This window comes from Prenolepis imparis, unplaced genomic scaffold (genome assembly GCF_030444845.1).
Source record: "Prenolepis imparis isolate NDT839.2.m4 unplaced genomic scaffold, iyPreImpa1.0 SCAF_8, whole genome shotgun sequence".
NCBI lineage: Eukaryota > Metazoa > Arthropoda > Insecta > Hymenoptera > Formicidae > Prenolepis > Prenolepis imparis.
Genome location: NW_028141166.1, coordinates 4623256 through 4650435, shown reverse-complemented (window position 1 = coordinate 4650435; position 27180 = coordinate 4623256). Strand labels below are relative to the sequence as shown.

Here is a 27180-nt window from a genome sequence, read left to right as displayed (position 1 = left end):
AACAAAATTGACACAGAAGTGCCGTAACCGAAACTTTTCAATCCGGTTAAAAACTCGTGGGTGTTTTAGACAGCACTTGAGAGTTATTTCCTCTGAATTTAAACTTTTCCACGAGAAAGTTAGCTATAATAACGCTCCCTCTTGTTATATCTCATTAATCTCCAGTATTCTCTCGTTAACCAAGCCTGAAATTTGCACTGAAAAGAGGTTTATTGTCAAAAGCGCATGATTCGATTACTTTATTCATACACAACTTTCACGATTAATTCGCCGCTCGCACACTTTGTTCAGTATAAAATATTATACGAAATAATTTTTGTCAAATGATACGTAGGTATCCATAAGATGATAAAAGGATTTTCATAATATGTCAAGAAAAATACTGGGGCATGTCGATCATATCCCAGCTTGCGAAAAAATGCGAAAGTAACGTGGTAAAAAATATATATGCAGAGTGATTTTAAATAAGTGTGAAAAATTTTAGATGGTTCTTTGCCGAAAATTAAGGGGAGTCTTTTATATAAACATATATTCCTATATCCCTCTCTGAGAAATTATACTCTTGCAAAGAGGAAGGTGAAAATTAGGTTTTTATTTTTTTTCTCAAATCTTATTTTTTTTCAACATTTACTATAATTTTGTTTTGCTTGCTTTTTTTATTCTAAAATTCAACTTTTCGTAACACGAAACTTATGCCATTTAGCACCTTCATGCTGTGCATGATAATGTATTTTAATTTTTTTTTGCAAACTATTGATCTTACGAAGAAAATAAAAGAAATAAAAAAGTTTCTAAAAAAATCAAGCATTCTAACACATTATTTTTAAATGATAACATTCCGAACCGTTAAAAAGTTCTATCAAAAAATTGAATAGAGATTGCTAGTTCTATCTCCATATAACGATATAGGAGAATTAAAGAAAAATATTAATCCTTTTTACTAGTAAAAAATATCCACCAAATTTCATTTTTCTAACTTGTGCAAAATTTGAAAAAAGAAATAGAAACCTAATTTTCACCTCCCCTTTGAAGGAGTATAACTCTTTTGAAGGAGTGCACTCCTCAGGAAGGGATATAGGAGTATACGTTTATAAAAAAGATCCTCCTTAATTTTTTTGACAGACTCATCTAAAATTTTTCCCACTTATTTAAAATCACCCTGTATATGGGACAAATATATACAGAAGATAAAGGAAAAAATCAGAGAGAGAAAGAGAGGGAGAGAGAGCTTGGGGAACATCCCTGAAGGGATGAGGGAGTGTGCTCAACACGTGTTTTCCTTATCGCGTTCATTTACAAACCGCAGAGTGTAGTCGCCCTAATACCTCCATGACACACGTCTTTTATCGTGTCGTCGAGTGTCCAAACGGCGGAGGACGGAAAAGAGAGAGAGGGGGAGATAGAAGAGGCTTTGATTTATTTCATTCTTCAATAATTCTCTTTTATTTTCCTCGTCGTTCGATCTTCGCGGCTACCTTTTGATCTATCGCTCTCTGACACGTCGGCGACGACTCATTTTTATTTACGATCCAATGCCGCTGGGCGATGAGATTCATCACCCTTTTTCATTGACCTCTTTTTTTTTTCGTTCACGCTCCCGGCGCTTTTTCTTTCCTGATTCCGACCAGCTGTTCGTGATTTTATTTCTCCTCGTCGAAATCATTGCTTCGATGTGGAGAGAAGCTTCTCTGTTGACCCGGTCGACAAACGGTCGGTGTGTGCCGAGCAGCCGAGCCCTTGATAAAGTACTCCCTCGTAAGGCTGTTTGACGAGTTTAACGAAGGGAAGATTCAGGAATTCGCGCGTCGCAACGACCAGTGATTTCGCGATTACAAATTTATTTTATGGTCGGTGGACTTTACATGGTTCGGACGTTATAAAACGTGGATTTATTTTGACAGTGCGCGACAAATGTATGCGCGTAGAAAATTAAAACGGCGATAGGTAAAATTTTTTTTCTAAATATAATAAAGTGTGATAATAAAGAATGTGAGCAGACGGGCACAGTGACGAATGAAATTGTTTCGTAAATTGTTGTGAAATAATGTAGCATGATTTTAGGAGGAATCGTGAGAGGGAGAGAGAGAGAGAGTATAATTTTATATTTACGCGATGAAGAAGAAAGAAATATATAATTTAAAAAATTATCAGATATGTGTGTTCTGTAAGCACTGGAAAAAATATTGAAATTAAATAAAAAATTATATATACATATATTATATATTGAAGTGACATCGCGGATTGATCTCTGTACTTCAACATATTAAATGCGCTTTGTTTCGACCTCGTCGATGAAACGCGATAAAGGAAACGCGTATTGAGCACGCTTTCTCACTTCTCGTAGCCACTCGCTTTTACAACCTTCATCACTATCTCTATTGTCTCTCGATCAGCTCACGCCCGTTCATATCGCTTTTTCACATCCTGCTCCGCTTCTTCAGTCTCATATCACAGGCTCGTTCGACTTTCTCTAGGAATTTTCGTCAACGCCGAAAAGCGGTAATTGAAAATATCTTAAAATTATATTTATACTTATAAAAACAAATTTTAATATCAAAGAGAATTTGTCAGAGATTTATTATTTTAAATAATGCGCATATAATAGAAAGACGAGAAAATTATCAATGGTTTCTAAAATATAAAAAAGAATATAATCAATATAGAAAGTACAATTAAATCCGATTAATGAAGAGAATTTGATGAGAATATATTGCTGCTTAATTGTTGTGTGGCAAACCTTTGTAGAGCCTTCAAACTTTGAAATTGTTGAATATGTGTTCCTAGTTGTTTAACTTGAGTAATTAGTTTTTTTACCGTGAAATTAAATAATAATTGAATAATAGAATATTAGAATTTATTTTTATTTATTTTCCTGTCTTTTTTAAGTAAAAGTAATCACACACTTTTGAATAACAAACCATCAATAATTTCAATTGGAATCGTGTTGTCTTTTCATATCAATTCTTTAAATTGTTATATCCTAAAAAAAATATATATCTACATTTGATAGTTATCTTTTTATTTTTATTTTATTTATTATTACTCTCCTCTCTCTATATAGAGGGAAAAAATTATTACATCTTCTTTAACATTAGTTTTTAAGCGCTACAAATATTCTATCGCGTGGATAGGATATTTTCAGATGAAACGAATATTAAAATAGAGACGCCAATCTATTTTATGTTTTACGGGAACTGTCTGCGCGCGTTTTGCGCGATATCGCTTTTTGTTTCGTAAAGCGAATAGTGCCGGGGGTTTGATAAGCCGCCATTAACAAGACTATTTATACATATATACGTTGGATGATCTGGAATCGGTAACGACCGTCGGGATTTGGGTCAAAAGCCTAGTCAAGCCATCATTCGGCAATCGAACGGCAAATAACTATTCCCACTTGCACTCGTGGAGCGCCGATTTTGTAATGATTCCATGCACGGAAATGCAATCCACCGCACGCACTTCTATATACGCGTGAAATCGGCCTTTATTTTCGCTCGCACGATACGAAGTTGAAAATTATTCTGTGTTAAATGCGCTCAGCACGAGCTACTTTATCGATTCTAGGATAACGGAGAATTGCGCAAAAATCGAATAATTAAAAAAAAATGCAACGATAGAGCTTTTAAGCTTCAAAAACTTTGCATCAAATCGTACCGTTCATTAAATCGTATCTCTACTGTATTTCTTAAACAGAGTTATAATATTTTAAGGTATTAACGCTGTTGTATCGCAGCTAATCTCACTCGAATGTCGCAATGTTTGTTTCCTTCTTAAGCGATCCGTTGATGAGTGACGTTCATAAATTTATTTTGTGTGATTTTCGTGTAATATTTGGCACCCCGTATCTAAGCTATCACATTGAGAAAGATAAGAAATTAAATTTATTATTAAAACATTTTTTCATCTTATTTAATCCTGTAAACAAAAGCATTAAAAAAATGTTTTAAGATTATTTTTTTTATTCACAAATTTGATAAAGCAATGAAAGTTCGGTAAAATGTACCACTAACTTTTTCCTATATCGTATTGGTACGATTTACTAAATTTACTTTTTTACTTAGGCATTAGTTCTTTTTCTTTATATTTAGTTGGACAACTGAAAAAAATATTATCAAATTTTATAATTATTTTTCTTTTTATTGAGATATTACTTATTTATATATTTTTGTATGGTACAAAAAATATTTTTGTTAAATTTTTGAAGAGAGTTTATGATTATAAATATGACATTTTTATATAAATGTTTTGTTGCAGACTGAGAACTTTTGTAGAAAATAAAACTTTATTTTTGTTACAATTTTTTAATTTTATTATAGAGGTACGATTTAAATCTGGGTACAATTTAGCAAACCGGTATTGTAATTCGTACCAAATACTACTCTTTTTAATTTACGATATAAAACAATGTTAAATTTGCGTTAATGTTTATCGTATATCGTTGACCAAGAACCATTAGTTTCAAATAAATAGAAAAATGTTCTCATTTCTTTGATAGTTTTATTGCAATTTTAATATTTATCTTAGGGAGTGTGATTTAGCATATTTTCCCCTATATGGAATTTACCGTAACCGTTAACAATAATAGTGGAGAGACAAATTATACTTGTTATCTTAGTCAACTCTCTCGAATCACGCAGCGACAATGTTCGCGGAACACTGTGGAGAACGGGTTAATCGATTGAAATTTTGCATAATCTGACCCGTCATGACGTAGATGGTTTCAGGGCATTCACCGAGGGACCCGATATAGATAAATTCCCATTGAATTATAATCTCGGGGGACAGTGCAAAGAGGCTTACGTAAAGATATCGAATTCCCGGTTTATATGGAGATATCCTTTCTTTAATGGAGATTAATCGAAGGTCAAACAATTACGCAATAAATAAATAAATTTATGATAAATGTGCATGTCAATTTAATATGGATGTTTTGCAATCCGATATTTTAATAGTATCCGAAGAATATTATCTTGACAATTTTTAGGATTAAGAAATTTATTTTTAAGAAACTGAAAAAATCTACGATTAAAAAATAGTACAAAATCCTCAGAAATTATACATCAACATATTCAATTAAATTTTTCATCGTTCAAAAAAATTAAAAATTGTACATATATTTTATAGTCATTTTATCTGAACAAAATAATCGCACAATTCTCATCCATCTCGTTTGTCTACCTTTTTTCCGCGGAAATCTTCGCGTCATCGCACTCGCCAAGCACCGTCAATCATACATAATGATAATTCGGCCGATGATGATCGTTTCAATTTTCCATGCGTCGGTTGCGAACGTCCTCGGACGAGGGGTATCATTTTTCTTACTGGTGAGAGATTGCTGTGCGTGGCTCTCTTAACAAACGTCGAGTCATTGTTATCGGACGTCCGGAATGAAGGAGGAACGGGAATAACGTTTTTCCCCGGAACGCGAAAAAGAAAGCGGGCGAGAGAGAAAAACCGATGGGTCGAGAAGGGGCAGGGCTAATCGATCTTGGACTATTTTCGACGGGGTTTATATAAACGAAGCGCATTAAGGCGGACTAACCAACGCCGTTTAGTGCCGCAAGTAAAACTCAGGCGCTAAGTAATTAATTTTTAAGCGGACCTCTCTTGTAAATTCTTCTCCAAGAGAATTTTCTTAGATAGAAAATATAGTCTTGCTCTGGCGGTATTAATAGTGGATTACACATATTGCATGTGTTAGCACTCGAAGGAAGCATATGAATTAATAATAGCTATTGGAAATCTGCCCGAGATTGACACAAAGCCGTTATATGAACTCCATTAGTATTGACCGAATAGAGGATTCGATAGAAACTTCGTACAAAAATAAAATATACAAATATACAAATTTTTATCTTAGAATTAGATATTTGTGAAATTTTTGATTGTTTAATTATAAGAATCTTATTGAGATTGATGTGGACAGACGGTAATGTCAATTTTAAAAGAAGCAAATGAGATGAAGGAAATGTTGAAGAGTTTTTTTAAGATTTTTGGAGAAAAGAAAATTATAATTCTTATCATAAAAAATCAAAGATAATAATTTTTAGAAAAGATAGAAAAAATAATTAAAAAAAAGACACTGGCTCTAGAATAAAACAGAGATAGAGGAAATCGAGCATTTCAAATACGTCATTTCATATACGGTACAAAGAAATAATACACATACATATTACAAATATATATATTAAGGATATAGGACTGTATAGGATTAAGAAAATTTACCGGAGTTTAAAAGAGAAATGAATATGAATGTTTTGATCACTGGATAAAGAATATCTTAATATATAGAGACTTGAAGATGGACGAAATACGAAACAGTGCCAGAATAAATTTAGAAAATGATTGCTAAAATTAGATTTAAACACACCAAGATACATTATCAGGGAAGAAACAAAAGACAATTTTTAGAACAAGTAAAATAACAATTAAATTTGAGGAAAACAATTAGAGAAAAATCGAGTAATAATATACTGCAGGAATATTTTAGAGAAAATAGAAATAGATAGTAAACGGATAGAGAAATGTATTTTCGCAGGAATGAAATGTCTGGGATAGAAGTAAAAAGATTACGAGAGGAAGGGGATCGAGGTGGTATATAAGTTATCTGAAAGAGATGTATAAAGATCCAAAACAGATGCAATATAATAAGATTCAGAATTCCAGATACGAAATAAGATGTAGAGAGTTATATACGACAGGAATCCCAGAATACTTAAGAAAGCAAGGATGAGAAAGATTTTCAAAAAATTATTACGAGATTCAGACGTGGAAATGACGAATTTTATGATATGTCACAGGAAACTTTAGAACATTTAGTAACAAATTGTATTGTAAAGATAAAGAACAATAGAAAAATAAATCAATTATTAGAGGAAAAGGAGAAGGAATCAGCTGGATAAAGAAACTTATGAGAGCAAGAAGGGGGAATAAAACAAAAAAAAAAATAGATTTAGAGAGAAAATAAAAAACAAGTTTGAAGATAATCTAGAAATAATTTAAAGTTCAATGTAAATTAGCTATCGAATCAAAGTTACTAGATAAAGAATTAGGCCAAGCGGCATTGTTATGTTAAACTTATATTTTACATTCACGTCACAACATGCTTTTTAAAGTTTATGTAAAACCTTTTTCAAAGCCGAGAAAGAGGCAAAAAATAAATATCTACCTATCCATTCGAGATCGATGTGTTTGTATATCGCACATCTAAAAGATACTCTATATAACATGATACATCTCACCCAAATTATGTAAGCGGGTTATTATAAACGCGCCGAGCAACTAAATTAATTCTCCGCATTTATAAAATTTGCAAGGCTCGTATGAAAAGCGATGCAAATGTACGTCGTGAAAGGGATATAAAATTCGCGATGCAACGCGGATGATAGCTCAATGCGCATTTAAATTAACGAATGAATTTTTTTCCACCCTCGTCCAACGACAAGGCGACGCTGCGTCGCAGGCATCGTAATTGAAATCGGAAGAGAAACGCGCGGAACGACATCGTATCTCTAAGAGCGAAAGCGCAAAAAGGATCCATTGTATATATACGTTCGCTCGCTTCGAGGACACTCTCGCTCGGATATCCGGTTTTCGTTAAACGTTCGCGACTCGATTTACCAGAACGCACGTTTCCTCGTAACCGAGTAAATATCGCGGGGAGAATCGGATTCATCATCGCCCAACGGCATATATTCACGGTATAAACAGGAACCACTGCGGATCTCTCCACTATTCATCGGGTAACGTTCAACTCGATAGCCTTATCTGCCGGTTATGCATTATTGGAGTTATTGAATATTCACTCGCATAAGGCTTCTGTACATTCTGCTCCTCATTCATTAATATATTACGGCATAATTAATAATATTCGCTCGATAAATAATTAAATCCTCGCGTCTCCATTTTTACTACAAGTATTTTAAAAACTTTGTATTTTGAGTACTTCTAAAAGTGTGCTGTAATAGGATATCGAGAGATGGGGGTCGTAAGCTGGGCTAAAGCTAAAATAAAACGAGATGGAATCTCTTTAATGTCGTTAAATAATCACAGGAAAAGGCTTCTCACATTTCTTCTAAGAATAAGAAAATGCATTTCTTTGACAACTATTTTTATAATTATGTAACGTGTGTGCTTTGTTCTATCTCTCTCTCTCTTCCTCTGTATGCGTGCTCCGCCTATCTCATTCTGTTCCCATTTACGGTGCCGCGTCTAAATTGAATGGAATGTAAATTACACTTGTCGCATTCACGTCGGCAATTATTTGGCGCACGAGAAATTTCCCGCGAGATAACGTACATAATACCATTTTCCACGAGGCAGACACAACATTCTACTTCTATTGGAACATAACGTCCCCGGTCCCTTCCGAAATCTCGTGAGAAAAACCAACCTGGTCGCTCCGGCGCGGAGTAGGTACAGGTCCTAGGTCATCCGGAGAGAGAGAGAGCTCCTCTTCCGGACGGATCGAAACGCAGCTGCAGCACTTCCAGGTGCGGGATACGCGGTGTCTCGCGCCGCCCTTCTTCCCGTCCAGGTGGCCTGCGGCTCGATAAAGGCGAAACAACTCCTACCGTCACTGCACAGCGTAAATACGCGACGAGAGACGGGACGCCTCGTGCGTTCACCGGCGATCACCTGTCGTGCGGATCCACGCGATAACCTCCGCGGAGGCGTCGCGACGCTCACTGCGGAGACTCCGCCGCGTACCCGCCCTTATAGCATCGTGTTGCGCTCGCACTGCCGCCCCCTCTGCCCCCTGACCACCCTTCCACCTTCCTAGTCCGCCGCACCACCATCCCCCGCCAGCTTCGCTCTGCGCTACCCCTCTCCGTCGCGACGCGTAACCCCCAACCCCAACCCCGTTCACCTTTATACAGGATAACGCGAGCGCTCGTTCGGAGAGACCGACCGATGCATTCTTCGAGGACGCCTCGTCCTCGTGCGGCGAGCTATAGGGTCTAAGAAGAACGGAGGGAGAAATGGTCTCCCCTTCATTGCTCTCTTTCGGTTACTCAATCCTTTGTTTGCAATTGCATTAAAGCGGAAAAATACGCTTTGTCGTATTCTGTGCGCTCGCGACATACCGCTTTATCGTTGTTAGTTTCCGCACTGTTAGAAGCGATATATGTGTATCAAAAGATCTGACCACGAGAGACTTTGGTTTTGATTAATCTTTTGCGCAAATTTTGATTATACGAGGGTGTTTCAAAAAATAACAGCAAAGGACCCCGCACAAAATACATAGGATTTTGGCTTTCAGTGGAATTTTTGATATGTTGTAGTTTAAGACATTCTGATCAAAAGATGTAATAGCCTCAAAGCTAAATAATGGGTAGTTACTGACAAGTAAAGGTACCCAACTGTCACTCACGGATTTTAATGAAACTTTGCCCACTTGTAAAACTATGCAAAATAATAGACACGTATCTTTTTTTATGTGCGGAGAAGCGATTTTAAGGGCAGACTATACCACAAGTAGTAGGGATAAAACAAAAGAAACAATTAATGAATTAAATTCAATATACTAATTGTTATTGAAGAAACTATTATTGTATGCACTGTTAAATTTAATAAAAATTAATTCCAAATAACTTGTTTAACAAGACACTTCATGTACCTTTAAAAATTGTCGACCAATAATACTACAAATAAGAAAAAATATGATTTTCGCCACAAAGTACTCACAAAGTATGGGCGTTATATTTAATCAGCCATTTTGTATTTTTAAATTATAATGACAGATTCGAATTCTGCGACCCCGCAAACCCCATAATACCTCAAAGTTTTCAAAAAAATTGTCAAGAATATATTTATAACGTGAAAACCACCCCATATATACAAGGGGTTGTTTCTGCCCTTAAAATCGCTTCTCCGCACATAAAAAAAAATACGTGTCTATTATTTTGCATAGTTTTACAAGTGTGCAAAGTTTCATTAAAATCCGTGAGTGACAGTTGGGTACCTTTACTTGTGAGTTACAACCAGGACCCCTGAAGAATGCTTTGTGTAGATTTAGGAATGATAACGAGGTCAAAGAAGCGGTGCATTCCTGGTTGAAGGCAGAACCAAAAATATTTTTTTTCTGATGGAATAAAGAAGTTGGTGTATTAAAATGTCTCAAAATATTTAATTTGCTCTTACTTTTTGAAACACTCTCATACTAATATACAAATTGATATATGAAGGATTAATGCGAGTATGGGAAGCTCAATGATAAGAAGACACGAAATTCTTTTTTTTTTTTTTATCGTTATATTTATACTCAACACTCAACCGAATTAATGTTAATGGGAGTGCTGCAAATTATGAATTCCACGTCTCGCTTTCGCAAACGCTTTCGTCATAAAGCGCTCTCGGCGATATTGTGATGCGGCACAAATCAGCCACGTGTCTCGAGAAATTGCCGAGATATTCGCGCGGGTAGAGAGAGTACTTATTTTCTCTTCATTTTTATATAAAGCTAATTTAAGAGAGCGTGCGAGTGAGACCCGCGTGTAGGCAATTAAATTAAAAGTCCCAACATATCAAGAGAAGTAATTCTTGCTTTTATGGCACGTTCAAGCGGACTAGCATATCAGTTTACGGAACAATGCAGCTGCCAGAGGGGAAACGCACAAAAGTGCCTCCCTATCTCAGAATTTCGATGTCAACAAAGTTATTTACCGCAGGTGCTAATTTCTAAGCGGTAACCGCTATATACATATAATTGACTCTAAAGTCAAATCGACGATCTGATAAGATTTATTGAGCGCCCACGTTCAGTGACTCTTCTTCATTAACCCGAAAAAATATGTAATAAAAAACTTGGTTTGTGAATTTTTCCTTAATGTTGCAAATTTGGCTGTCGAGGAAATTGTCATTTCTTTTAATAGATTTTCTAATCGCAGTTAAATGCACAACAGATAACAAATGTAAATAAGAGTACGCAGTAGTAAGAGTTTAAAATAATTCAGACTTATAAAGACAAATGGAAAGACAGTTTATTTAGCGCTGCGCTAAATTGAGTTACCTTCAATGAAAAATAAAATTTGTCGAAAAACCTTTCTTTTCTTCTTAAAAACAGATTGTATTTTTTATCCTTTTTTTTTAAACGTCAATATGTTTCTGTGCCAAATGAATAGTAACATGTTATACACGCGCAATTAAAATTACATATATTCTTTTACAACGAGATATATATAGTATATACCTGTACAACATTGATGTTCTGGGAGATTGCGATCCCGAGTGAAGTCGACACGCATATCGCATATATCCTATGTAGAGTGCCTATAAAAATCCTATATGTTTAATATCCTGGGAGAAAAAGATATGTATCGCAATGTAATATAAAAAATAACGTAGAATGGCATAATTGTCCGTTTAAATAATACATTAACATTTAGCTCTATGAAAGTATGTAAAATGAATGGGTTTGTTGCAAACGCAAATTGCGACTACACACCTTACTTTGAAAGTAGAATTCTGCGCTGTGCTAATCTACGCTTTTTACGAATCTTACCTGTATCTATCATTCTGACGCAGATGTATTTTCTGCCGTCAGTCTTCAGCATGATTAATTTATCCATCGTAGGGAGACACAGTATCCAAACTCATCAGAGAGGAAAAAACTCAAGGGTCAGAGACTCAAAGAAGTGTTTCTTTTTCGAGAGTCCTTCATTCGTGACGCGACCCTAACTACCTCTGCCAAGCAACCAATAGATTATTCAGCTGCTCACCTAAACATCTTTTTGTTTTCTCTCACTGTGACGGGTCTTGCATAAAATGTTTAAAAAGATTACGCATAAATAAATCAGCACACACAATATCGGGATAAAAATCATCTTCCTTTCTAAGAGACAAAAAACTTTAAAATATTTAAAGATTAACAAATTGTAAGGAGACTTAAAAAAAGATTTATAAAATAACAAATGCTAACAAATACATAATTAAATAGTTTTCTGTCACATTTTCCAACTTGATATATTAATGCAAAATTTAACGAGAATATAATTTCTCATTGTTCAAGGATAATGTGTGTATCAAAGAAAGATAAACCCAAAACATATGATTTCCGCTCCATTGGCGAGGAAAGAGGACTTGCGTGGTCGCACCCTTAAAAAGCTGTCTTTTCAACGATCCATGAGACAGCTCTCCAGTTTCCAGCTGAGAGGATAATACCCTGGTAACCTTGCGATCATCCCCAAGGTGCGGGATAAATTTCCACAAGACACTTATACAAAAAAATATTTCGTTTATTTGACAAATAATTCCGCCTCCGGCGTCGCGGAAGCGCAATTAAGAAGTTACCGTACAAAAATTAATAAATTCCGCTATACATATGACACCGGACCGACTGGTAATTATTTACAGCTTCATCATACATTTATGTATTAACATCCTTATAAAACGCATGTATAATAGTACCTTTAAACAATCCTGAATAGCTATACAATTTTGTTTAAATGCTCATTCATTCAACGCGAACAATTATATGTATATCCTATGAGGCATTTCATCGTTGTTGAATTTTCAAAGAAAAATTATCAGGGTGATGATGATTCGAAGAACTTTTTCGCGCCTAGAATACAAGTGGAACAGTGATTGATGAAATTGACGACTTCGAGAAGGAAGCGCGAGCTAGGTCGATCGCGAGCTTCTCTTTGAAAAGTTCTTCTTTCGCGTTATTATTTTTTTTCTTTTTTTCTTTTTCTTTTACCTCGCTTATACCACGGAATAGTCCTCGATTAGAGTCTCGCCAAAATGAGTTACAACGTAATCGTGGTAATACATCATTATACAAAGTGGTTGCCCGATGATGAGGCTCGCCCATACGACGATGTTGCCCCATCTGGCGCCGCAGTATCGCTCCACCATCTTGCTCAACACCGACAGTGGTATCTAGAATGAACAATTAGCGTTGCACGACCGGAATTTCCGTACTTAAGGGCGGACAGGATGGATCTTGTACGCGCATACAAGATGTAGTACGCAACCCCTAATTTCATGCAAAGATCCAAATAATGTTGCGGTATCTGCGAAACCTCTTGAAATCTCTCCATATAAGGCATATTAACTGAAGTTGTTATATATAATTTAACGCGTGTTTAACATAGAGTATTCTTTAAATATATTCCTTTATCTAGGATTTAAGAGTTCGAGTGAATTCTAGTCCAGTTCCTAAGATTAATAGCGATCTCAAATCAGAATGTGTATTATTGAAACTGTCGGAAGCCGTACAGTTTTTGAAGGATAAACAAGAATTTCTTGACGCTAGACTCAATATTTGCACAGTCAACAATACATAGTCGAGGTAAACGCGCGGAACTCTTACCTGTCCCATCATACCCATAAACGCCCATATCTTGAACGTTTTTAAGGGTACGCTGACGAGATATTCATGGAAGAAGGCGCTGATAAAGAAGACGGTCACCGACGCCGTGGTTTTACTGTAGCCCATCTCTACGATTGGAATATAGAGATGTCTGCAATATAAATATGTCATTCATATAAAATATATCTCTCGAATATAAAATATATACAGGGTGTTTCCAAATAAGTGCAAAAAAATAGAAAACAAATGAGCTCGTGTAATGCAATGCAAAATAAAGGAATTAATGAGCCAACTAAACGAGACAAGAATATAAGGTGTCATTTGACAAGTTTTAATTTATTCAAATGACATATTACTGAACAAGACCGAGTAAGGTTGAAGCGTTTACGTATTTTTTGCCGTTTTAATATGTCATTTGAATAAATTAAAATTTGTCATATAACACCTTATATTTTAGTCTCGTTTAGTTGCTCCATTAATTCGTTTATCTTGAAGTACAAAAAATTTTAGGAGATGATTTTTTGTTGAAAATTAAAGGGGGTTTTTCATAGAAACATACTCCTATATCCTTCCCTGAGGAGTTATACTTTAAAGGGGGAGGTAAAAATTAGATTTCTATTTTTTTCTTTAAACTATTGATTTTACGAAAAAAAATAAAAGTAAATAAAAAATTTCTAAATGAATCAAGCTTTTTAACGTATATCTTTAAATAATCACATTCCAGTCCGTTAAAAGTTTTAATAAAAAATTGAATAGAGGTTGTTAGTTTCACCCCTTATAACGATGCGGGAAGATTTAAAAAATATTAATAATCATCCTTTTTACTAGTGGAAAATATCTATCAAATTTTTTAACTTGTCCAAAAAATTTGAAAAAAAAATTAAAAACCTAATTTTCACCTCTTTCTTTAGAGGAATCTCCAAAGAAGGAACTCTTCAGGGATATTTCCGGGATTTTCAGGGATAATTTGTCAGTGTATCTACCGAGCAATCACAAACGTCTGATTAATGTCTTATGTTACTACTGAAAAAAAATTAATTGAAGCTCTACATGACATATATAATTAAAGCGTCAGCTGATTAAAGCGTTAATTTACTAATTAATTTTTTAAATAATGTTATAAAAATTAAAATAATATAATATGTATTAAATAATAGGTTATATAATACTTTAAACTCGATTAATATTTTTGACAGTTATCAGCTGATTTCTGTCAAAAAATATTAATCGAGAATAAGATATTATAACATATTATTTACAACATATTACTATTTTAATTTTTTAACATATTATTATTTTAAAATTTAATTAGCACATTAACGCTCTAATCAGCTAATTTCTGTGAAAAAAATTAATCGAGTTTAAACAAACTTTATATTATTTTTTTTTAATATTATTTTTTTTAACATAAAATCGAAGAATAGCGCGCGCGTAGCGCGCGTTTGTGTTGTTCTAGTTTTAATAAAAAATTGAATAAGGTTGCAAGTTTCATTCTTATAACGATATGGAAAGATTTAAAAAATATTAATAAATATCCTTTTTATTAATGGAAAATATCCACCAAATTTCATTTTTTAACTTGTCTAAAATTTGAGAAAAGAATTGAAAACCTAATTTTTATCTCCTCCTTTAGAAGGGTGTAACTCTTCAGGGAGAGATAAAAGATCCTCCTTAATTTTCGACAAAAAATCATCTCCTAAAATTTTTCGCACTTATTTAAAAACATCCTGTATAAAGATAAGATAAAATTTTTGTCTGCAAATTTCTGACAAAAGTAAAATGTACAGAAAAAAAAATTTTACTTCTTTCCAGTAATTGCTTTTCCAAAAGAATCAGCCACATAGTATATTCTAGCACACATTTGCTCAAATAGAAAATGATCCAACCAATTCAGTCGATTAAAGGTCCTGATTCTAAGCATGATAAGCATGATAACATGGAATCCATTTGGAGCACGTTCGCCTATTATGCCGACAATATCATTATCGGCGTCACAAAGGGGAACAGAGACACTTCTACAGTATCCGCGCTCTTAGACGGCGGTTGTGCCGTGGAGTACACGGCGGAACGTTGTTAGACCGATAAGATAGATAAAAAGTACGATGGTGACAAAGGCGCGAATTCCGCTTCGAGAAATTAAAGCGAGATATCCACAGGAAAGTTTCGCCGGATTGGCAACACTTTGCCGTTACCGTTTTCGTTTGTATGATGGGACAAGGAGAAACAGACAACTCGGGAAAGAATCGTTAGCCGCTTGGTTATCGGTGAAGCTGCATCGGAAAGGAGACGAGAGCACGACGGGAGGAGAGGAGAGAGGATTGAGGATGGAAAAAGGAGTGCCAGGAGACACAAGGCGGAAGGAAGGAAAGAAAATTCAAAGGTAGGACGACGACGGTTCTGAGGATTTCAGACCGTGCGCGTTTCGCTGCGGTCCCAGGACTCGAGAGATTCCGCCTTTTCCGCGTCCTTTCTTTTTCTCCAACAGGGGGGCGAGCACATCTTCCTTCGCCAAGGCAAGGCGCTCGAGAATATCTCCACAGTTATAGAAGTATTATAAGTGCCGGGGGGGAATAAACAGCCTTAAGTGCGCGTCGCGATACGTATCGGCTTTTCCCATTACAAACCTGAAAAGACGTCGTCGTCGTCGGCCTCGGCGTTCTCTCGTCAACAACGATATACACCTCCGATGCGTCTAACGCCGTCTGAGGTGCATTTCCATTTTCACCTCGGCCTTCCCTTCTCCGTATACCTACTATAAACTGCGTGCCAGTCGCAGCTTGCGACTGCAGCTGCGTATCTCGCGAAAAAAAAAAACAAGAGGAATAAATGACCGTAAGTGAGAGCAGATGTGCGTCGTGAGGTAAAGAGGAGCGCGAGAGACTTTGGAATCCGTGTCGCGGAAATTCGCGCGGCGTCTCTTTTCCTGCGGGAATCTCATTTTCCTTCCCGTTTTTATATCATTTAAAAAGAGGACACCGCTGGTCATTTTCACAGTACGTGTCGCGTTTTATAAGGATACGCGTCGCATTTTATAAGACCGTCTCGTTTTGGTTATGCAGCGTCTAGCTATGTTACGTTACGACTGTCATGATTAATTCGAGTCACGCCTCTCTTTTTTAGCGCGACAAAATTAAGCGTCTCCGTCACGATGTATAATTCGCATTAAATATCAGGACTCTAGTATATCGAAATAAAAATATATATATGCAGGGTGTCCCAGATTTACCGGATCACCTGTTAACGGGAGATTCCTAAGGTTATTCGGAGATAATTTTTCCTCAATAAAATATTAACAAAACCACATTCTTCGGTTAATTTCAGGTTGAATTTAATTTAAGGTTTAGTTACAAAGATACGTGATGGCAAAAATTGGGAGCTTGCAAAAAAATGATGATCTACCTCGACATTTTCACTGAGGAAAAATGGTTTCCAAATAATCCCATTAATCTACCATTAACGGGTGATCGGGTAAATCTGGGACACCCTGTATAAAACGTCTAAGAAAATCAAGATACCGTCTACAATATCTACAACACCTACTATCTGGCACGAAGAGTATATAGTAGATTGGCTCTTTATGCGACATTCATGGTGAACGCCGCGCAGTTTGTATGTGGCAATTCCGATGGCTCCTCTCTTATCTCTCGGTCACATAATAAGAACTTCGTACGGCCACTTTTACAGGGATTTAAACTTTCTTTTGGGCTACTTTCAAAGTACAAAGAAGCCCGGCGCGGGCTCTTGAAAGGAGGTCGTCACTATGGGCTCGAGTTGTTAGGTGCACGTGCGATGGGTAACCGTATAGAAGATGGAAGGCCCGCTGGAAAAGTCTTTCGGAAGTTCGCTGATTGTATTGAGCGGGGGATGTATAATCTAATGTGGTGACGACAGCCCGAGATGTATGGGTTGAAGTAGACATTTTAGGCGGAATATAAGGGATTTCATACGCGGGAGCTCATTCTTGTAAAAGAAGAAAATGTCTCTCAAAAACGTATTATATAATAACACACATCTCCCTATATAAAATATTATATAATAAACATTTGTATGAATTTCTTTTACAGTTTCGATAATATAAAAAATTCGGACAAATAATAATATATCAATAGTTGTATATAAAATAAATATTATATTTATTCTACGAAATTTAATCGAGAGAGTTTGTTATATAGATAAATGGAATTCTGCAATTTCAAAAATTTAATAAAATTAAGACTCCCCTTGCGTACAAAAATGTTGGACAGCTAGTGCAACATGACATCATTTTCCTTCTTTCGCCTGATGTTTTTACGTAATTGGTAAGGTGCACCGGTGTTACTAAGGCGGAGTGTTTCGCGTTGAAATGACGGTCATAGCTGCGAAATAACCTCAGCGAGAGACGCGTATTGCGTTATTACATAATCATGTTACCCCTACACAGGCCGAGTCAAAGGTGTAAAGTGCGCTGAGTAAAGCGTCGAAAGTTTTTCCTTCTTCCGGAGCAAAAGGTACGCGAGAGGCCCGAGTATTACGAAGCGTAGAGAGATGGCGAGAGGGTAAATAGCGCAAGGGTGCGCAAGAGAAAGAGAGAGACGGGAGAGAGAGAGAGAGAGAGGGAGGAGGTAAAAGAGATGAAGGCCGTCGCGTCTCGTTACATGCCGGACCTTTCATCGACTCTTCCTCTGTTCTATCTAACCGGGGTTAAACTTCGTTAACAAGTATGCCCCGCTTTAAGAAGATTTAATTACATTTCTCCCGAATATCTGGCATCCCCGTCTGATCTGACGGGGAAAGAAAGAGAAGTTTCCGTGAATCGGAAACGTCCAACCGCATGCACTTCCTGCGAATCTGATTGCTTCGCGGTTAAGTTTCGCAATTGTGTTAAGTCTTGCTCGATTCATAATAATAAATGGCGTTTTGGATCCCCCTCGATTATAACTCGATGATATCTCAACACGAGTTTTAATAATTCGAAATAAATTATCGTTAAGACACAGACTTTTCGCTTAATTATAAATATTTTTAAAAAATGTAATCACATTATCGCGCTAAAGACGACAATAATCAATATTTCCCATCACTAGCGGATCCTGACGTCGATAATGGGGAGGGTTTTGCAAAATTATTTTATTTAATATTTTTGGTTTTATGAGTAGCTTTTATTCCAGGATCAACGACGTCGATAGCTCTTTAATGTTTGTTTTTCTTTATTTATATTTTTTAAACAAATTCAGCAAAATTGTTTCTTTTAATTTGCAAGGGGGGGTTTAACCCCCCCCCCCCCGCCCCCCAGGATCCGACAGTGTATATATATATATATATATTATATAGATATCAAGAATTTCTCGCCTAATTATTTTCATGCAACGAAATTATCTCATCATTTCGTCCTATGTCTGACTTAATCTAAACTTAACTCCTTGAATGCGTAATAAGTATAATTTCCAGTGTATCTTATACATACATATTGTATATATTACATAGATATAAAAAAATTCGCCTAATTATTTTCGTGCAACGAAATTATCTCATCATTTCGTCCTATGTCTGACTTAATCTACACTTAACTCCTTGAATGCGTAATGAGTATAATTTACAGTGTATCTTATACTTTTATATATATATATATATATTTTACATATATATATATTTTATATATATATATATATAAAAGTATAAGATACACTGTAAATTATACTCATTACGCATTCAAGGAGTTAAGTGTAGAGTAAGTCAGACATAGAATGAAACGATGAGATAATTTCATGCACGAAAATAATTAGGCGAAATTCTTTATATATATATATATATATATATATATATAATATATATAATATATACAATATGTATGTATAAGATACACTGTAAATTATACTCATTACGCATTCAAGGAATTAAGTTTAGATTAAGTCAGACATAGGACGAAATGATGACATAATTTTGTTGTACGAAAATAATTAGACGAAATTCTTTGTATCTATATATAATATATATTATATAGATATAATATATATTATATATATATATATATTATATAGATATAAAGAATTTCACCTAATTATTTTCGTGCAATGAAATTATCTCATCATTTCGTCCTATGTCTGACTTAATCTACACTTAACTCCTTGAATGCGTAATGAGTATAATTTACAGTGTATCTTATACTTATATATATACACTAACGGATCCTGACGTCGATAGCTCTTTAATGTTTGTTTTTCTTTATTTATATTTTTTAAACAAATTTAGCAAAACTGTTTCTTTTAATTTGCAAGGGGAGGTTTTAATCCCCCTCCCTCAGGATCCGCCAGTGTTTCCCATAAAGATGATAACAAATGCTCGGTACAAAAATGTATCTATCTGTATCAGTCAATTATATAATTTTAAGAATAACACTAATTTACAGTCAAAAATTATTTTAAACCAGACAAAATATTTCTTATAGATTTTTGGGTGTTGAAAATGATGCCGCAAACCAAATTTCACTAGCACATCAGATTTCCAAAATAATTGAGGTTTAATAATGTATAAAAATTGTTTTTTTAGGATATGAGATTTTTTTGGTAAAGAAGCTTAACGTTATCTGGAAAGTTTGATAAAATATCATGAATGTATTGTTCATCCCCTATAAAATGTATTTTTTAATTTCAATATTTCATTTTTTTGTCATGTTATGAAAGATTAAAACTGGCAACTTCTCATATGGAGGTGCTCCTGAAGAAAAAAATTCTTTTTTTCTAAAATTTATTTCACCATTATTTGTCCCCCTTTAGATCATACAACTTTTGTCTGGAACATTTTTTCAAAAATGCATTTGTTTCGAAAAAGGTACGCAATTAAAATAAGACACCCTATATATAAATATACATTTAGTGGAATCTATCACGATAAGTTACACTGTGTATGTGTATCGATACTCCTAAAGTACGAACTATGAGTATAATTATATGACTTCATCATCATAAATGGAATATTTTCTATCTCAGCAAAACTCTGCATTTAAATCCTTCATAACATGGCTAAAAAGTAAGATATCGAAATAAAAATTGCATTTATAAGGAATGAACAATACATTCATGATATCTGATCAGAATTTCCAGATAACGTTTAATTAACGTTTCTTTTTCACAAAAAAATCTCAAATATCGCCAAAGAGCCATTTTTGCATATTAAACCTCAATTATTTCGGAAACTTGACGTTGCATTTACTTCGTTTTCAACATCCCAAAATCTATAAAAAAAACACGTAGCTGGTTTAAAATAATGAAAAAGAATATTTTTTTTTGTAAACTAGTGTAATCGCTCAACAACTCAAAATGTGAAAAATTGAAGAAACTCTAACATTTTGCTCTCGCTTTATATTTAAAATAAAACTTATAAATATTATTTATTAATATTGTTTATTAAATTCGAAAAATTATATTAAATTAATAGCCAAAATAAAAAACTAATATCGAACATTGCTATAAATAAAAATCGTTTTACTCACCGCACAGCCCAGCGATGCACCGGCATGTTCCAAGTTCGCCAAAAGGTATCGATGTTGTTTGCGTTCCACCAGTCGCAGTAAAACTTCCGATCCGCGAAATGCAGCAATTCGCCCATCAGGTTCAAAAAGGAGTGAAATGTCAAATAGAAGAAACAAAGCCACACCAGATGATTCGGTATCTGGAACACAATAAAGATTTTCGACTTATATACAAGAATCAAACTCTCTCTTGCGCAATATCGCATAATTTATGATCGAATTAAAGAAAAACTGACTGAATGCGAGCGCAAAAAGTTATATTGTGTGCCAGGAATAGAAACGGATTATGCTTGATTAAGAAGATTACTTCAATATTTTATAAGCTCGAAATCCCATTTGTTCCGTTTCGAAAATAAAGTCCCAGTTGTAAGACGAAAATATCAATTTCAAATATAATGTTAATTAAGAACCATGATTCCCCATTCCATATGATCCGCAAATACATTCAGAATGTTATTTCGAGAACACGATATAAATTTTCTTGTGCAAATACCGGAAAATTCATATAATTTCAGAAGTAATAATTTCTTAATTTCTACACCATTCGTGAAAAAATACTCCAAACATGTAAATGTTTATAATTGTATTAAATCTCTTAAATAATCAACAAAGAGATAAGATATTTTTTATCGATTTTTTTTAATTTTCAGATTTATTCAAAATTAAAAAATATTGTTTTACATTTTTTTTATATTCTATCTTATATTTTGTCAGGAGTTTGCATAAAAATTTCTCATAAAATTCGCGAATGAGAAACACGTGTAAAAGCGGAAAATGTAGCCGAAGCGTGTAAAAGTGTCACGATTAACGGAAAAGTAGAAGAAGATCAAAGTTTTCTCTCTCTCTCTCTCTCTTTCTCATTATATGTAATATTTTTAATAGACTGAACAAAATGCAATGGCTCGGGGATAATGTCGGAAAAAATTAACTGAATCGAGCATGATCGACGTGCAGAGAAGAGAAAGAAAGATGAATTGCGGTATTATTTACGCACCTGCGGATGAAAGTGAGGCAACTATATATAACGAACTTGTAGAAGTATATCGTCTATTCCTTTAATTATGCCTTAATGGAAGTAAGTAACTTAGACCGAGTCTTTGATCATTTATCGCGCACTTATATATGTATATTATTATTATACATAATATGACGCAGCTCTAAAAGTTTTTATCAATTTTCTTAATAATCCTCCCTCTCTTAATGTTATTGAAAAAGAAAAGGTAGTATATATATATCGCCATATTATGTCACTTTTTTATCTTTTATCTCAAGGTTGAGATTGATTATTTCCTTCTATACCGCAACGTTGACATGCCTCGTGGCGAAACGACAACCGAAATAAATGCTTTCGCGTCAAAGGGATACGAGAGCGACCGAGGAAAAAAAGTAAAAATATGGGCTCGATCTAACATCACAGACGAATACTTTCGCGAAAATTTCAACTTTCATAGCGAAGAATTCCGAAGTTGTTTCGTTTCGGATGCCATTTCGGGGACTGCCCGAGTATCATCCGTGTTCTCTTCCACAGAACTCCTTCTCTCTCTCTCTCTCTCTCTCTCTCTCTCTCTCTCTCTCTCTCTCTCTCTCTCTTTCTCACACGAGGCAAAAGACTTAATAATGTTGCCAGGCACAAAGGTCAAGTCTCTTGCGCCGCAAGGCATCCGCGGCACTTTCACGAAAAAAGAACAGAGGGCCCTTCAGCACTTCCTGCCGCTTCCTGGCAGCCTCTTCCGGCATAGTCTGGGAAAACTTACCTCGGCGTTTTAATTTCGTTTACTCGGGGATGCTACTGTAGGAGAAAAAGGGAAGACAGAGACGGAATTGGAATTTGCGAAGAGAAAAGGAGATGACGAGAAGGAAATAGGGGGAGGGGGGAGATCCCAGAAGCCAGTGAATCGTTTGAGACACGTCGACGATACCACAAAGGGAAAATCGGTAAACTTTAAGCTGTCTCCTCGGCCAGAGGCTATCTAAAAAGGAAGCGCTTTCTCTTCAGGGAGTTATACTAGAGATGTAAATTCTTGGCCGATCAAACGGAATATGTATATATATGACATTTCGCCGATAGTAAGTAAGAAGCTTTGAAGGCGGAAAAATATTGATTTCGAGATGATCCAATTCTTCAGATTCTTGTCTATATGTTGTCGAATTTTGCCAGCTTCATCTCTCTCGGTATTGATAACTTTTATTCGTAGTTCAAATCTTTGTACATGTATTTTTGGAAAAAAATTCAAAGAACTTCGTCCATTTTGGGCCCCCCGGGGCCCAGTCATCAAACATATATAATTTTGTAGATGATAATGATAATATTAAAAATAAAATACTTTTCAATCTTCAAACCCCCGCCAGAAGTAATTCTGATCTCCTAATAATGTCATTTATTCGTTTGATGACTCATCATCAGAGCTGTCCAAGATAACAAATACGTCATTATTGCTCAGAATATCTGTATATCTTCTGAAAGGTATTTGGCATATCCTAGATACCAAATAACCAACACGATGTGGGAACAACAGTTTACGGTACGAGCACCATTTTTACGTCTAAGGCACGAGAAATCTTTAAGAAAGGATGAATATAAAAAACAAAAATTCAGGGAGTCATGTTCAACTATAAGATAAAAAATCGTCAGTTTATTGCAGCGTGAAAGCATTGTGTAAGCAAGCCTAGATAACAAAATGAATACACTTTACACACCAACATTGACGACGTCCTAACATTGATCGGCAGGTGCTTTGGACATTAGCACCTATAAATTTTCATGATGCCCTACAATTTGGTATATGTATGTCTCATCTCTGCGCTCGAAGGGCCCAGAAACCCTTATAAAAATGGGCGAAGTTCTTTCATAATGCAAATGTACATATAAATATACACCGTCTCTGTAATATGCCTCCTTTCCATCTTAAAGAAACTTGAAATCAGAAATTGACTTTTTCTTTCACCAAGTCGTATACAGATTATACATCGATATACAGAAGGGATGCAGAAGATCCAATATTGAGATCAGCAAAGAGTCTACAAAACGACGTGCGCGAATTGCGCGAACAGGAAAGCGTTCATTCATATTGATGCGCAGCTCAAACATCGATCCCGAGCGCAAGAAACCAGCAATATCGTTCGATTCGTGCTTGATCCCATCACCGGCTGCATAACATTAATGCGTGCTTGGCTTACATGTACCATATCCGGCAGTCGATTTTCATCGATAATGCAAGAATATCGAATTACAAGGCGCACCACGGGGATTTTCCACGTGCGCGTATCGATACAAATCGACCGTATCATTAATAGTCGTTGCGAAAAAAAGGTACGAAAATATATAAGTCGACTTGCCTAACCGCGTGCATCGCATTAAGTTGGTAATCGATATTTTCCATTTTCTTCTCCATCAGTTGTGTGCTTGTATGTGTGTGTGTAATCCTTCCTCATCTTCTTCTTCAACTGCCAACTCCTTTCTTCGTATCCTGTCTATCGGAGACTTACTACACTTACTAGGTCTCGAAGTGCATTAATATATGAAAGATATAACCCGGTAATAATGGTTGGGATAGAGAATGTAAATACGGAGCGGATTGAATCTTTTAACTTTGTCGAAAGAGCCCAGGTATATTGACCCGCGAGTAGAAAGAGAGTGAAGCTATATTTCACGAATAAGTATGCAAATGTTGAATAATCGAACTTCCCTAAACTATGCAGAACAAAAAATCTCAGTACCGAAGATATAGATATTGATCGATCGATGAATATTCGATGACTCTTCCATGTATATATCTCGCTATCGAAAAATATAATGTAAAGATATATAACAGCATTATTAATACCGATCCCTCTCTGGTGCAACTACGTGTCCCTATCGCCCTACGTTAAACATATGTAACATCCATTATCTCAGTGTTTACTGACGCGCAAACGCAAATATCTTCCGCGCCGTCGGAAATTACACGCCGAAAATTAGATCGTACCCATCGCAGCCTTTGCGCACCCAATCGACAGATAAAAGCGACGACGACGGTGCCGTTATAATCGTCGTTTTGTACACCTCGGATGATTTTCAAAGGCAAAGGGATTTCGGAATGAGGCAGTGACGCGAGCGCGAAGGGTGTAAAAGGCGAGATCGGGAAAGAGAGAGGAAAGACCCTCGTTGGACTGCGGGAAAATTGCGTTTTCCCATTACGACGAGATTAAAGTCCGGTCCCCGCATTGCAGTTCCGTTCTGTTTCTTCGGCGCCGCCATACCCTCCACCAGGATGGTTCCGACTTCGTACATAAGAACCGCAATTAACCCTCGACGGTCACACCGGAGTCACCCCGAGAAAGAGGTCCACGGAGTCCCTCGCGGCTATTTGCGGTACACAAACGAAAAGTAAGAAAGATGTGCGCGAAAGATCGAGAGAGGATATCTCTGGGTCGGACGACAATTGGTAAACAGTTATTTTTTCCACGCACGCGCGCGAGAACAAACAATTTAGCATTTCGCGAATGAGCAACCTTTGCCTTAGCGGAGAAAAAAATCTCTTCTTTTTTCCCATAGCGAAATTTATTCCGCCTCGGGGCTAATGAGCCCCGCCTCTCCCTTTCCTCCCTTCATGCGTTATTAAAGGATTTCTTTTTTTCCCGCCGATGCTTTTATTGCCCCACGATTTTATCGCTTTACCCTGTTTCAAAAGAGTTCCGAGATTGAAGAGAAATCTGTTTTCCAAAATGAATCTCTTAATTTCGCTTCGCGCTAAATTTATTCCCAGTATCATGTTCGATATCTAGTATCTAAGCTCTCATATCGTGTCAATCCATTTTTTATATTCATGTATAGAGACCAAGCTAGATAAAAATGGATCAAACAAATCAGATTATATAGGATGGCCCAGATCACTTAAGGGAGATTTCTAAGGTTATTTGGAGATGATTTCTCCTCAGCGAAAATGTCGAGGAGGTCATCATTTCTTGCATGTTCCCAATTTTTGTTATCATGTACCTTTGTAATTCTAAAATTCTATTAAAGTAAACTTTACTTTACTTTGAAATTAACTGAAGAATGTAGTTTTGTTAATATTTTATTTCCACAAGGCTTATTTTATGATAAACCCTTTATCGCTTATAATTCGAAAATTGGTACCTCGACATTTTCGCCGAGGAAAAATCGTCTCGAAATAATCCCAAGAATCTTAACGAGTGATCCGGTAACTCTGGAACACCCACACAGTTGGAAAATTTGTATTTTCTTGTTAAAAACGGTCCCCGTTAAAATTTTTGTGTTAAATATTTAACACATTCATGTGTTAATTTAACATATTGCTGTTATGTTAATTGGACTCAAATGTTAAATTATTAAAACAACTAAAAAAAAGTGTAAAAATAACACAATGTATATCTATTTTTAATTTTACACAATAAATATGTTCCGTATATTATTAGTGACAAGATTTATCTGTTAAAATTTACAGGAAAAAAATGTTAATTTTACTTTATAATATAAGTGGGGGTGATAAAATGTAAAATTAACAATTTTTTTTTACATTAAAACTATGTTAATTTTACACAAAATTCATTTTAAGTTTATTTGAAGTTTGCATTTATTTTATGTTAAAATATTAACACAATATTCGTGTCACCATTTAACATATCCGTATTATGTTAAATTAACACAAAAATTTCTGTGGACCGTTTGGGACAGGTGATATTTGTTAAATTTAACACAAATTTTTCAACTGTGCAGTATAGCATTACGACAAAATAATAAAAAATAATGCATCATATCTGGTTTAATCAACGCGCGCGTGCACATTGAAATTTTCCAAGCTTATATTTATTTCACGTCGCAGTTATCCTGAATCCGCGCGTGTCTCAACGGGAAAAGTCGGCGAACACGAATCGACGAGCGGATCAATAATTAACAGTACAGCCGGCTCAATTAATACGAAACTTCCATAACAAAACTCGGCCATGCACGACCGCCGGTCTACCATTTTAATCGCGAATAATCGGACATCTCTACCGACCGGTCCGTCTCGCGCGTTCTCTCTCTCTCTATCTATCTACACACGCTCCCGAGGACAGTCGCTTTGGGACGAATTCATATAATTGAATTCGGTTCACTGGACTCTACCCAGCATTCGAAACACTATACGACCGGCTAGTTCCGATCCGAGAGGCATCCGAGAGAGCTAACGAGAGAATAACGAGCAACGGGGATGCGCGGACGCGAAATAGCTCGGACCTGGAGCCCTGAAACGTCGAAGAGTAGCAGAGCGTGTCGGCGCTGCAAGGAGAACACGAATAAAAGGACACGATAAGCGCTATAGCGTTCGCATGAACGAACCTTTGCATTGCGCATATCGGTTCATTTTTTTCTTCCTCT

The 27180-nt window shown here is 35.7% G+C and overlaps 3 protein-coding genes across 3 annotated transcripts in view; 1 reads left to right on the top strand and 2 right to left on the bottom strand.

Annotated features, from left to right (window-relative positions):
- Positions 1-8676, bottom strand: part of LOC145939687 (uncharacterized) — a 49399-nt gene extending 40723 nt beyond the window's left edge. The window contains exon 1 of the mRNA XM_083044180.1: positions 8393-8676. The gene's annotated coding sequence lies outside the window, so the exon portion shown is untranslated. The remainder of the gene's footprint in view (positions 1-8392) is intronic.
- LOC145939729 (uncharacterized) overlaps positions 1-27180 on the top strand; it is a 471008-nt gene that overhangs the window by 97487 nt on the left and 346341 nt on the right. The gene's annotated exons all lie outside the window — the stretch shown is intronic.
- Mdy (diacylglycerol O-acyltransferase) overlaps positions 12216-27180 on the bottom strand; it is a 133038-nt gene continuing 118073 nt past the window's right edge. The window contains exons 10-12 of the mRNA XM_083044286.1: positions 20784-20962; positions 13316-13466; positions 12216-12882 (exon numbers count right to left, since the gene is read on the bottom strand). Coding sequence (XP_082900412.1) covers positions 12706-12882; positions 13316-13466; positions 20784-20962 — 507 coding nt within the window. The 3' untranslated portion in view covers positions 12216-12705. The remainder of the gene's footprint in view (positions 12883-13315; positions 13467-20783; positions 20963-27180) is intronic.